Genomic DNA, 15,050 nt, shown 5'->3' with positions numbered 1-15,050 from the left:
ACGCCCTGCGTTAATATCTCATATTCTTCAAGGTAGTGCCAAAGTATGGGCATTTCCTGATATATACATCTTCACTTGTCACTAGTTCATTCCTTTCTGTGATTAAACAGACCTACTGTGGTATTGTACAGTAATCTACTTTGTATTAAATTGCTTCATGCCGAGCAAGTGGCCGTGTGGTAAAGGTCATGCAGCTGTAGCTTGCATTCGGGAGATAGTGGGTTTGAACCAAATTGTTGGCAGTCCCAAAGGTTTTCTGTGGTTTCCCATTTTCACACCAGGCAAATGCTGGGGCTATACTTATTTAAGGTCACAGTTGCTTCCTTCCCACTCCTCGCCCTTTCCCATCCGATCATCACCATAAGACGTATCTGTGTTGGTGTGACATAAAGCAAATTCTCTAAATTGCTTCATACCATAGATTTAAAAATTATGTCTGGCTCCTTGGCTGAATGGTCTGCATACTGGCCTTGGCTCAGAGAGCACCAGGTTCGATTCCTGGCTGGGTTGTTGATTTTCACTGTGTGTGGTTAATTCCTCTAGCTCAGGGGCTAGGTATTTGAGTTCTTTTCAATACACATCATCATTTACCTACAACATATCTCACTGCACATCACCAGAGAAACACGCAGTAGTGGATATATCCCTCCATATATGTGTCAGGAGGGGAATCTAGTCATAAAACTGGGCAGATCTACATTAATGCTGATGCCAGTAATTGGGAAAAGGCCAGGAAGAATAAGAAGAATAAGAATAAGATACATGTGAAATTCAAGTTTTGGCACACCCACATAAACTAGCCTAGTAATGTGTTAATAGTGCTTATGAGATATATGATTTAGGTAATGACTTCATTAACCCACGTCATTAACAGAGTTTTTCAGTTTGAGAGTGTTATGGATTACATTCTGCACTGCAATAATTACTCAGTTGTTTCTTTTCTATCTCAGTGGTCTAGTAATAACAGCACCATACTTCTGACAATAAGGATTACGAATTGGTATTCACTTGTGGTAAGCCTCTGACCTTTCTATAGCATCTCCAGGTGGACTGGCCAAGAAAGGAGATGAGCTGCTCGATTAAGTGGTATGTTCTGAGCTGTTAGTGGAGAGATGGCATGGGAGGACATCAGTAGACAAGTAAGTTTGAGTGGTGTCTTTAAAAGTAGGAAAGATCACAATATGAAGATAAATTTTAGTGAAAAATGGAAGGGTATGTATAGGTATTTTAAGGCAGAAATAGGTTCCAAGAAGGACATTCCAGGAATAATTAATGAACAAGGGGAGTGTGTATGTGATGATCTTCAAAAGGCAGAAGTATTCAGTCAGCAGTATGTAAAGATTGTTGGTTACAAGGATAATGTTGAGATAGAGGAAGAGACTAAGGCCAAAGAAGTAATAAAATTTACGTATGATAACAATGTCATTTACAATAAGATACAAAAGTTGAAAACTAAAAAAGCGGCTGGAATTGATCAGATTTCTGGGGATATACTAAAGACAATGGGTTGGGATATAATACCATATCTGAAGTACTTATTTAATTATTGTTTGGCCGAAGGAGCTATACCAGATGAATGGAGAGTTGCTATAGTAGCCCCTGTGTATAAAGGAAAGGGTGATAGACATAAAGCTGAAAATTACAGGCCAGTAAGTTTGACATGCATTGTATGGAAGCTTTGGGAAGGCATTCTTTCTGATTATATTAGACATGTTTGTGAAATTAATAACTGGTTCGATAGAAGGCAATTCGGTTTTAGGAAAGGTTATTCCACTGAAGCTCAACTAGTAGGATTCCAGCAAGATATAGCAGATATCTTGGATTCTGGAGGTCAAATGGACTGTATCGCGATTGACATGTCTAAAGCATTTGATAGGGTGGATCATGGGAGACTACTGGCAAAAATGAGTGCAATTGGACTAGACAAAAGAGTGACTGAATGGGTTGCTATATTTCTAGAAAATAGATCTCTGAGAGTTAGAGTAGGTGAAGCCTTGTCTGACCCTGTAATAGTTGAGAGGGGAGTTCCTCAGGGCAGTGTTATCGGACCTTTATGTTTTCTTATATATATAAATGATATGAGTAAAGGAGTGGAATCGGAGCTAAGGCTTTTTGCGGATGATGTTATTCTCTATAGAGTGATAAATAAGTTACAAGATTGTGAGCAACTGCAACGTGACCTCGAAAATATTGTGAGATGGACAGCAGGCAATGGTATGTTGATAAATGGGGCTAAAAGTCAGGTTGTGAGTTTTACAAATAGGAAAAGTCCTCTCAGTTTTAATTACTGCGTTGATGGGGTGAAAGTTCCTTTTGGGGATCATTGTAAGTATCTAGGTGTTAATATAAGGAAAGATCTTCACTGGGGTAATCACATAAATGGGATTGTAAATAAAGGGTACCGATCTCTGCACATGGTTATGAGGGTGTTTAGGGGTTGTAGTAAGGATGTAAAGGAGAGTGCATATAAGTCTCTGGTAAGACCCCAACTAGAGTATGGTTCCAGTGTATGGGACCCTCACCAGGATTACCTGATTCAAGAACTGGAAAAAATCCAAAGAAAAGCAGCTCGATTTGTTCTGGGTGATTTCCGACAAAAGAGTAGCGTTACAAAAATGTTGCAATGTTTGGGTTGGGAAGAATTGAGAGAAAGAAGAAGAGCTGCTCGACTAAGTGGTATGTTCCGAGCTGTCAGCGGAGAGATGGCGTGGAATGACATTAGTAGACGAATAGGTTTGAATGGCGTCTATAAAAGTAGGAAAGATCACAATATGAAGATAAAGTTGGAATTCAAGAGGACAAACTGGGGCAAATATTCATTTATAGGAAGGGGAGTTAGGGATTGGAATAACTTACCAAGGGAGATGTTCAATAAATTTCCAATTTCTTTGAAATCATTTCGGAAAAGGCTAGGAAAGCAACAGATAGGGAATCTGCCACCTGGGCGACCGCCCTAAATGCAGATCAGTATTGATTGATTGATTGATAAAGTTGAAATTCAAGAGGACAAATTGGGGCAAATATTCATTTATAGGAAGGGGAGTTAGGGATTGGAATAACTTACCAAGGGAAATGTTCAATAATTTTCCAATTTCTTTGCGATCATTTAAGAAAAGGCTAGGAAAACAATGGATATGGAATCTGCCACCTGGGCGACTGCCCTAAATGTAGATCAGTAGTGATTGATTGATAACATGAGTGATAATAGAATATCCTTCATACAGATATTTAGTATGTTGATAAGGGCTATTAGAGAAGTGGACCACTTCTCATATTTGGCAACTGACATCAAAATAAATACCATACACTCTCATTCATCCCTATAATCACAAGGTCCATCTGACACATACCTCTCATAAGCCCAAGGAAAGGAGTATCTAACATTAAGATCTTTTAGCCACCCATAACATTTTGAAATCTTACCTGGTACTTTTTAATGGTTGAAACAAATACATCAACTGCAAATTTGTTCATGACAACTACTTTTGCTCCTTCACAAAGGCACATCAGCATCAAAACCAGTCCATACGCATGGAAAAATGGCATCAAACCCAAAGCAATGTCCTCTCTACTTGCGTATGAACCACTGAAAAACACACATACTGTACATATTCTTTTAAAGGCACATATAAAATAGATGACATAGTTTTAATGGGTATGACAAGTGTGAACAATGGTAAATTACTACCAAAAAATGAATAGCATTGTTACTGACATCTCAACAAGGTGACTAGGATTTGAATCCTAGCTAAGATATATAGAATTTTTGAAAGGAATAGTCATGCACTTGTAGTTTGAATTTCACATAAAACTGGAGGTCCCATCAACAGTGATGTGTACCAAGCAAGATGACTGCATGGTGATACAGACCATGTAGCTATGAGCTTGCATTTGAGAGTTAGTGCATTCGAACCTTACCATTGGCAGCCCTGAAGATGGTGTTCCATGGTTTTCCATTCTTACACCAGGCAAATGAGGGGGCTGTACCTTAATTAAGGCCATTGATGCTTCCTTATCATTCCTATACCTGTCCTATCCTATCGCTGCCATAAGACCTGTCTGTGTCGGTATAATGTAAGACAAACAGCAAAATAATAATGATGATGATGGAGATGAAAGTGAGATATCTATGTAGTATGCTTCATATAGCTGTAAGCTTGCATACAGGGGATATGGACTGTGAACACCTGCTGTCATATCTTTGAAGATAGTTTTCCACAGTTTCGCATTCATACACCAGGGAACATTCGGCTTCACCTTAACCTTTTCTCCCTGGCAAAGCGAGAGCGTATCAGTGCCTAGCGTGGCCAGCCTTGCCCGCTGTACAGGATATTTCCTGCTCTCCACTATCTTGCTTGCATTCTTTCATATTGTTAAGACATGACAGGTTGACAATATAAAAAACAATATATATATATATATAGGATGGGTAGGATATAACTAGCAGCTATGAAAACATGATGCCCAAGGTCATTAAGAGCTGAAAGACATGAAAATAGAACAGTAAAAAATGTATGGTTTGGGAGAAAACAAGATGAAATATACGTCATACATGGCAATATCGCTTGCTGTAGTTAACTACAGAGTACTATGTGTAAGACCAGAACCATGAAAGGCGTCTTGGGGAAGAGTCAGCAGTAACCTTGTATTGTGGATAGCATGAGAGGATGAAGTATGAAAACAGGTTTTGTGTATAAACATCAAACATACACATGTACAAATCTGAGAAATGTAAACAAGGTTACACATGCCAGACATGCAGCCATCAACCTGATGCCTAGCCAATGGTCACTTTCATGAGTACCAGATGAGTTATTAAATTATAAACAATTCCCAAATGTCGAACATATCTAAGAGGATTCTGCCACTGCTACATCTTACATTTTACTATGATGGTGCTAATAACAAATTGCAGTAGGTTATGTTACCGAGTGTTAAGATGCTGCCAGTAGAACACACCCAGGATAAGTCATAAGGCTCCAGAGGAGAAGAAGAAGGTAACAGTAGCCCCAAAGTCAAACATGATATAGCCGAACAAGGCTCACATTAGTGACAGATATAAGAGTGGTATGGCTGTAGGAACTACAGTCATAATAGCAACACTTTGTCACAGAAAAGAATGGTCTAACATACAGTTAAATCCACTGGATTAAGGTCTGGAGATCTGGGGGGGCCAGCTGATGATCCAGGTCATCCTATCCACTGATGAGGAAATGTCTGATCCAACATAACGGTGGCACCGGCGAGCTCGTAATGCATTAAACAGGCTTGCTAATGTCGGTGCATTATCCACAGGTATTGAATAACACGAAAGATGAACAGTAAAGATAGGTTAGAGCTACAAAATATTGGTCTGGACAAGACAATTGGTCTGGACTGGTTAGGTACTGCTAGTGACAAGACCAGAGGAACAAAGAAAATTGTGGCATTATTTAGTTTCAGGCTGTTTCTGTTTTAATTCTTCTATATAAGTAAGAATATTTTTTTGGGATGAGTAGGTTGGTCCCTTTCAAGTATTGAGGAAGGATCTCTACTCTCTGCTGCTTCAGGTCTCATAAAACATTATTTTTCTATGATTCCAACATCTGAACTGAATACCAAAATGCCACTGGAAAAAACACTTACACATTGTCATGGTCTTGTTAATACTGTCAACAACAATGCATTGTAAATGTTTCTGGTGGCAAACAGAATTTTTACATATTCATCTCTCTGCATCATTGTACTGATAATATGATAATAAAAAAATGCAATGATGCATTTATAAGCATATATGTCAAGAATATGTGCTTGTTCTGTATATATGCTTTTATATGCACTATAAAACTTAGCCAATTGATTTCAAAAGGTATGAATATTTCTTATAGGCATACTATACCTTGAAACAAACAAAGTATGCAAATATGCAAAAATCCACCCTCTAATGATAACTGTTGCAGCTGTGTGAAGACAACCTGTGGGTACATCAGAATGGTTTGGAATTAACAATGGACTAAAACAAGGGAGTGTTCTGTCACCTTTACTCTTCATAATGGTGATGGATGACATCATAAAGGCAGCAACGGAAGATTATAGAGGGGAAAAATGAATGTGATATTGTTTGCAGATGATGTGTTCTGGGAAGAAGAAGAGGAGGAGCTACAACAACAGCTGAATGTGCTGGATGGAAGGATTGAACAGTGATGATGGAGGATCAATGTGAGAAGAGCAAGGCAATGGTAATGAGTGGAGGAAGTAAAGAACGAATAAGAGCTATCAAAATTGCAGACAAGGAACTGGAAATAGTAGAACAATTAAAATAATTGTAAAATGAACTGACAGAAAATGGGAGACTGGATATGGAAACTAGTAGAAGGATACAACTGGGGAGTGCCTTTTATCACCTGATACGGAGATGAATATGGAATAAAAATGTATCAAGATAATGGTGATGAGTAGAGGAAGTAAAAAAGGAAAAGGAACTATGAAAATTGGAGACAAGGAACTGGAAATACCAGGTGTATGCATAAGTTTTTGCTAGTTTTTTTTTTTGGTAAAGAAAACACGTAATTTTCCAGGGAAATTCATTTTTTTGTTTATTCAAAATATTGGCCATTGGTTTCTACACACTTTGCCCATCCTTCAGGTAAGTTATGAATAGTATGCCAGAAAAACTCCTTGTCTTTTGTGGCAAACCATTTGTGGAGCCATTTCCGAACTTCCTCGAAACTGCTGAAGTACTGCTCTGTGAGCGTGTGCCCCATTGGTGCAAAGAGGTGATAGTCAGATGGCACCAGGTTGGGGTAGTATGGCGGGTGTGGAAGGATGTACCATCAAAGCGATTTCAAGGTGTCTTTCACTGGTTTTGCTGTGTGAGATGGCACATTGTCGTGTAACAAGATCACTTTGCCATGTTTTCTGGCCCATTCTGGTCATCTTCCGATCAATGCGTGATTTAAATAATTCATTTGTTGGCGATAGTTGTCCCACTCACTGGCTGAATGGTCAACATTGAGGCCTTCGGTTCAGAGGGCTCCGGGTTCGATTCCTGTCTGAGTCGGGGATTTTAATCACATGTGATTAATTTTTCCAGCTCGGAGACTGGGTGTTTGTGTTTGTCCCAACACTTTCATCTTCATATTCAGACAACACACTACACTACAAATCACCACAGAAACATGCAATAGTGATTACATCCCTCCATATAGGGTTGGTGTCAGGAAGGGCATACAGCCGTAAAACATGACCAAATCTACATGTGCGACACAGTTCGCACCCGCGACCCCACAGCTGTGGGAAAAGTGGTAGAATAAGAAGACAATTTGTTGGCAATAGCATTGTACATTAATGGTTTTGCCGGGCTTCAAGATTTCACAATACACAATACCGCTCTGGTCCCACCAGACACAAAGCATGGTCTTCTTGCCGAAGTGATTTGGCCTTGGTGTTAAATGACCGGCTTCGCCAGGTGACAGCCATGATATTCTCTGCTTCAGGTTTTCAAAATAAATCCGTTTCTTGTCAGCCGTCACAATTCGGTACAGAAATGATTTTCTTTTGTGACGTTGAAGCAGCATTTCACAAGTGACTTTGTGATTTTCCATTTGCTGTTCATTCAAATCATGTGGGACTCATTTACCAAGTTTATTGATCTTCCCCATTGCTCGTAAATGTCTGCTGATTGTTTATTGTGACATATCTAATGCTTGTGCCAATTGGTGTTGCGTTAGAATTGGATCATCATCCAGTAATGCCTGCAATTGCTTGTCTTCGCACTTTTGTGGTCTACCAGACCATCCAATGTTTTTCACATTGAAATCACCATGTTTAAATTGCCGAAACTACATCTCACATGTTCTGATCAATGGAGTGTGTTCGCCATATGTTTCTACCAGCAAACAATGATTTTCCAAAGCCTTTTTCTTTTGATTAAATAAGAAAGTGATGCATGTCGCAAATGTTCTTTTTCAGGCACAAACGTCAACATGATCACTGAACAATACAACACAGACGTTAGTGTTTGGCGGACTCAACTCGTGAGTGTTGTAGGTTAATGTCAGACGAATAAACTGATGTATGTGTCAAATTCATACGCTGCGTACTGTTCGCTGGTGCCATCTCTTAGTGAAACCAGAAAAGACTTATGCATACACCTGGTAGTAGAACACTTCAAATACTTGGCAATTGAACTGACAGAAAATGGAAGACTGGATATGAAAATTAGTAGAAGGATACAACTGAGGAGTGCCTTTTACCACCAGGTATGGAGAATAATATGGAATAAAAATGTACCAATGAAGGTTAAGAACGTAATGTACCTTGTACTTACCTATAATGACATATACACCAGAAACCTGGACAATGTTTCAGAGAGATGGGAGTAGTGTACAGGCAGCTGATATGATATTCCTGAGGAGTATGGTACAGAATACAACGAAGGATAGAGTGAGAACTGAAGACATATGATAAGAGCTAAATGTCCAAAAATGTAATGAGAAACTGGAACAGAACAAATTAAGATGATTTGGACATGTCAAGCAGATGAAATAAGAAAGTGTGCCAAGACAAGCACTGGGAAAGTCAGATGACAGGGAAGAGAGGACGAGGAAGATCAGGAGTACGATGGATGGAGTCTGTGAAGAGCTCAATCCCGCTTGCCCATCACTACTATGAATGGGACTGGAGCACAGAGTTGAATGAGGAATGGTGGAGAGACAGGATGAAGTGGAGATAAACCATATTTGCCCCCACCTGGTTTCAACTGGAAAAGGAGAAACAATGATGATGATCATGATAATGATGTCTATATATAATTATATTTTCTGGCAGTTTGTGAATATTGTTTGTAGTAACTTCCTTACCTTGTTGTGAGAGCTGCTACTACATTGGTGTGTGTTAGTGTTACTCCTTTGGGAAGGCCAGTGGAACCGCTGGAACTCAAGATGAGGGCAATATGGGATTCTCCGCTCTTTACTGCATCACAGTTAATACTAGAACTTTCAGATGACTTCTGATTTTCAGGATATTGTTTTGATTCTATTTCAACTGTGTGATTTATAATATCCTCCAGTCTTTTACATACATTTGGTAAATTTTTATCTTGAGAGCCCCATACAATTACATCCTGTATGCAGTCTATTTTGAAAAATGCATCGATCGATGGAGTTTGCCCCTGTTGATTACATTTCCCAACAGAAGCAGAACAGAGTACAATCCTTGGCTGAGAAATTTCCAGCGCATGTTCCAGCTCTCCTGCAAACAAAAAGACACTATTTTCTGTACAAGATACGAAAAGGAACAGTACCGGGAGAGTTGGCCGTGCAGTTAGAGTCACATGGCTGTGAGCTTGCATCCGGGAGATAGTGGGTTCGAATCCCACTGTCAGCAGCCTTGAAGCTGGTTTACCGTGGTCTCCCATTTTCACACCAGGCAAATGCCGGAGTTTTACCTTAATTAAGGCCATGGCCACTTCCTTCCCACTCCTAGGCCTTGCCTATCCCATCGTCGCCATAAGGCCTATCTGTGTCGGTGCGATGTAAAGCCATTGGCAAAACAAAAAAAGAAACAAATAACACTAGCCTGTAAAATAATATTTTTTTTCCTCTGGTAAAAGGATTAATAGGTGATCTAACCTAATGTAGGTATGCTGAGTTCAAATCTGTTTTCCATATCACGTAAGGATTTTTCAAAGTAGACTCATCATTTCCTTTAATATCATGATTTTGATCATATTTCACTAAATTTTGACACCCCTTAAATATCTGTAAAATGATGATTCTATAAACGAACATTAATAAAACTCATGTGCTGACTTCAAATCTGCTTTCTGTTTTTTCATATCTCTTGAGGATTTTTCACAACAGCAGCATCATTTCCTTTAATATTGTGATTTTGATCACATTTCACCAAATTTTGACACCCCATAAAGTTCTGCCAAAAAAAAAAAAAAAAATGGGTGACCGTAAATGACTTGCCTGCAAAATAAATAAAAAATTTCTGAGGTCTGAGATTTTACAGGTGAATGTAAATAATTTTAGTACACTGAATTCAGTGTTGGAGTCCAGTTTTCTTACAGGATATAAAACAAATGTCATAAAAGTCAGCTTTTACCTGATAAAGTGCATTATAAAATTGAAGAAAAACTTGAAAAACATAAAACAGACTACCTACATACCTTTACAAAGCATCACTTGAAGAAAAACTCTTTTCCTTTGCCTGGAAGGAGGGCTGTGTTGACCGACATTTATAGCCGTGTTATGTAGTTTCCCTCTTCGAGCACCAGCAGTAATCAGCCAACATCATTATGTGTTACTGTGCTTAGTATCTTCTTTCCATTTCCTTTATTTGTTGGTGGAATCTGTCACCCTTCTCATCACTTAGAGCTCCCAAATTATCAGGGAAATAGTCCAGATGATTGTTCAAGAAATGGAGTTTGAAACTCATGTTGCAGCCGAGAGCTTGATATCGTTTCAACATATTTTTCACAATTGTCTTATAGTTCATATATTTTATGTTTCCCAAAAATTTTGAATTATAATCATTATAAAATAACAAAGCTATTTCTTATTAACAGTGCTGATGTAGTTAATTTTATTATTATTATTAATTATATACAGTCATATCAGCACACACTTCATTTAAACATAACTGGTTTTCGGACACTAAGGTCCATCATCAGTGTTAAAATTTAAATTTAATTTCACAAAAGTGTGTCGTCAAAATTGGTTAAAATGAGTTTAAAATGTAGCCCTGTTGACATCAACTGTAAAATAAGAAAAAGAAAAAAACAAGTGTTAAAATATGAAAATAATACATTTAAACTTACAATGTTGCTGTAAAAGGTTTGGACATACCATAGGAAGGGCTGGCTTTTCCTCATGCTGCGGCTGTTGGTCGAGTACTGACAAACATTCAGCTTTAAGTACAGAACCATGCTGCAAGCACATGATGTTACGTCACTTCAAGGTTTCGTTGAAAGCACCTGATGTTATGTCAACTCAAGATTGTAAACAAAATGTTGCTTGCGACTGTTTCATTTAAAATTTTATTTGGTTCCCTTGTCTGCACCACTTGTTTTTTCTCTTTCTTATTTTACAGTTGATGTCAACAGGGCTACATTTTAAAATCATTTTAACCAATTTTGACAACACACTTATGTGAAATTAAATTTAAATTTTAACACTGATGATGGACCTTAGTGTCCGAAAACCGGTTATGTTTTAATAAAGTGTGTGCTGATACGACTGTATATAATTAATTATATTTTAAAAAATACCAAAAATTTGTAGATTACTTCTTTGAAAGCACACCATGCCTGACATTCAGCATCATTCATAGTAGTGATGGGCAAACGGGATTGAGCCGACCCGATACGTGCCGAGGTTCGAGCCTGTTCGAAGCAGCTCGAGCAGTCACGGACCGAAGGCGGAGTCCAACTTGGGCTAAAGCACAAATGTGCAGTGAAGCAAACAGCATATGAAGTGAATCACCGCTCACACATGTGTGTGAATATGATATTGGTAATGAAGGTACATGCTGTCTTATACCGGTACTACTACATTCATTCATTGGTGTATATCTAGTGGGGAATAAAGGCTGTCCTTAAAATTACGAGGATTAAATTATGATAATACGCTATGAAAAGGACATGGCATGAATCCATAATATTTCCCATGTATTAACGGAAATACTTCAGCCCGCCTGGTAGCCATGATCATTAAGGCGCTGAGGTCTAAAATGGTCTGACACCGAGGTTAGCCGGTTCGAGTTCCATTGGTCGAAAAAATTTTCACCGTCAGAATGTTGGCCGGCAGGGTAGGGGAGGTGGTGGTATACAATTTCTAATCACTAGATTGCGTGCCAAAATCCTGGATTAAATTCCAAACCTCTCCGCAGTGTTCATATGGAGTGAGGGCATACGACGCTGTTGATGGTGATTCGTCCATCGGATGGAGACGTGAAGCCTTGAGCAGACCCCTTGGTGCTATTCGACAGGAGTAGGCTATGTGCCGGCACCGGGTTTCACCCTCTCCTTACTACCATATATCACGTCATTCATTTCATCTCATTAACTTCTCTGAGGAGGTTGACGTCAGGAAGGGCATCCGGTCATAAAAACCCGCCACAACAGATTCATCTCACCTCATACGCAACCCCGTAGGAAAACGGGACAAGGGTTGGACAAACATGAACGGAAGTACTTCCTTCCACTTGTGTATCTTGTAACAACCATATGTTTGACACAGCATTATAAATACGGTAATATTATTCTTACGTTGTCATGCTATGGACGGCTGAGACAACTGTGTAGTGTGGAAGGTGAGGTGCTCCTTCTGACTGCAATGTTGTGGGTTTTAATCCTTGCCTTGGGAAAGAATTACACATTTTGCTTGTATAGAAGAACTTGAATAAGAAAGGATTAATATCTCATCAATCTTGTACAAATATAAATGTATAGATATTATTACTGATATGCAGCTGTGTTAACTATCTGAATGCGTGAAATATATCAAAATCAAAAGAATCCCTTCTGTACGTTGGGATTTCAAGCTATATCCTTACAAAATTTCAGGTAAATCGGTCCGGTACCCAATCAGTCACTACTGATCTGCATTTAGGGCAGTCGCCCAGGTGGCAGATTCCCTATCTGTTGTTTTCCTAGCCTTTTCTTAAATGATCGCAAAGAAATTGAAAAATTATTGAACATTTCCCTTGGTAAGTTATTCCAATACCTAACTCCCCTTCCTATAAACGAATATTTGCCCCAATTTGTCCTCATGAATCCCAACTTTATCTTCATATACTGATCCTTTCTACTTTTAAAGACACCACTCAAACGTATTCGTCTACTGATGTTCTCCAATGCCATCTCTCCACTGACAGCTTGGAACATACCACTTAATCGAGCAGCTCATCTCCTTTCTCCCAAGTCTTCCCAGTCCAAACTTTGCAACATTTTTGTAAAGTTACTCTTTTGTCGGAAATCACCCAGAACAAATCGAGCTGCTTTCCTTTGGATTTATTCCAGTTCTTGAATCAAGTAATCCTGGTGAGGGTCCCATACACTGGAACCATACACTAGTTGGGGTCTTACCAGAGACTTATATGCCCTCTCCTTTACATCCTTACTACAAACCCTAAATACCCTCATAACCATGTGCAGAGATCTGTACCCTTTATTAACAGTCATATTTATGTGATTACCCCAATGAAGGTCTTTTCTTATATTACCACGTAGGTACTTGCAATGATCCCCAAAAGAAACTTTCACCCCATCAACATAGTTATTAAAACCGAGAAGACTTTTCCTATTTGTGAAACTCACAACCTGACTTTTAACCCCATTTATCATCATACCATTCCCCACCGTCCATCTTACAACACTATTGAGGTCACCCTGCAGCCGCTCACAATCTTATAACTTATTTATTACTCTGTACAAAATAACATCATCTGCAAACAGCCTTATCTCTGATTCCACTTCTTTCCACATATCATTGATATACAGTATATAAGGAAACATAAAGGTCCAATAATACTGCCTTGAGGAATTCCCCTCTTAATTATTACAGGATCAGATAAAGCTTTGCCTACTCTAATTCTCTGAGTTCTATTTTCTAGAAATATAGCCACCCATTCAGTCACTATTTTTTCTAGTCCAATAGCACTCATTTTTGCCAGTAGTCTTCCATGATCTACCCTATCAAATGCCTTAAATAGGTCAATCACAATACAGTCCATTTGGCCTCCTGAATCCAGGATATCTGCTATATCTTGCTGAAATCTGACAAGCTGAGCTTCAGTGGAATAACCTTTCCTAAACCAAAAATGCTTTCTGTCAAACCAGTTATTAATTTCGCAAACATGTCTAATATAATCAGAAATAATACTTTGCATGTCAAACTGACTGGCCTGTAATTTTCAGTTTTATGTCTATCACCCTTTCCTTTATACACAGGGGTTAGTATAGCAACTCTCCATTCATTCGGTATAGCTCCTTCAACCAAACAATAATCAAATAAGTATTTCAGATATGGTACTATATCCCAACCCATTGCCTTTAGTATATCCCCAGAAATTTTATCAATTCCAGCTGCTTTTCTAGTTTTCAACTTTTGTATCTTACTGTAAATGTCATTGTTATCATAGGTAAATTTTAATACTTCTTTAGTATTACTCACATCCCCTATCTTGACATTATCCTTGTAACCAACAATCTTTACGTACTGCTGACTGAATACTTCTGCCTTTTGAAGATCCTCGCATACACACTCCCCTTGTTCATTAATGATTCCTGGAATGTCCTTTGAACCTGTTTCTGCCTTAAAGTACCTATACATACCCTTCAATTTTTTACTAAAATTTGTATGACCACCAATTATGCTTGCCATCATGTTATCCTTAGCTGACTTCTTTGCTAGATTCAAATTCCAATTAAGTTCCTTCAATTTCTCCTTACTTCCATAACCATTTCTAACTCTATTTCGTTCCAACCTGCACCTCCTTCTTAGTCCCTTTATTTCTCTGTTATAATATAGTGGATCTTTACCATTCCTTACCTCCTTTAAAGGTACAAACCTATTTTCACATTCCTCAACCATTGCTTTAAACCCATCCCAGAGTCTGTTTACATTTTTATTTACCATTCTCCAGCGATCATACTTACTTTTTAAAAACTCCGTCATGCCTATTTTATCAGCCATATGGTACTGCCCAATAGTCCTAATTTTAATATCTTCCATTCTTTCACTTTTATTTTTAACTATGACAAAAACAGCTTTGCGATCACTAATACCAACTATTACTTCAGTTTCTCTATAGATCTCATCTGGTTTTATCAGCACCACATCCAAAATATTGTTCCCTCTAGTTGTTTCCATCACTTTCTGAATCAGGTACCCTTCCCATGTTAACTTATTTGCTATTTGTTGTTCATGCTTCCTGTCAATCGTGTTACCTTCCCAATTTACATTTGGTAAATTGAGATCACCTGCTACAATCACATTCCTTTCCTTATCGTTTCCCACATAGCTGATTATCTTATCAAATAATTCTGAATCAGCATCAGCGCT

The 15,050-nt window shown here is 38.5% G+C and overlaps 1 protein-coding gene across 2 annotated transcripts in view; it reads right to left on the bottom strand.

Annotated features, from left to right (window-relative positions):
• The window catches only part of LOC136864040 (luciferin 4-monooxygenase), a 215,275-nt gene that overhangs the window by 96,006 nt on the left and 104,219 nt on the right, over window positions 1-15,050 (bottom strand). For both annotated transcript variants that reach the window (XM_067140563.2, XM_067140564.2), the window contains 2 exons: window positions 8,841-9,231; window positions 3,424-3,586 (listed from right to left, as the gene is read on the bottom strand). In XM_067140563.2, coding sequence (XP_066996664.2) covers window positions 3,424-3,586; window positions 8,841-9,231 — 554 coding nt within the window. The remainder of the gene's footprint in view (window positions 1-3,423; window positions 3,587-8,840; window positions 9,232-15,050) is intronic.

Source organism: Anabrus simplex, chromosome 2 (assembly GCF_040414725.1).
Source record: "Anabrus simplex isolate iqAnaSimp1 chromosome 2, ASM4041472v1, whole genome shotgun sequence".
Taxonomy (NCBI): Eukaryota; Metazoa; Arthropoda; class Insecta; order Orthoptera; family Tettigoniidae; genus Anabrus; species Anabrus simplex.
The sequence above is the reverse complement of the archived record's forward strand: the minus strand, read 5'-3'. Positions and strand labels throughout refer to the sequence as shown.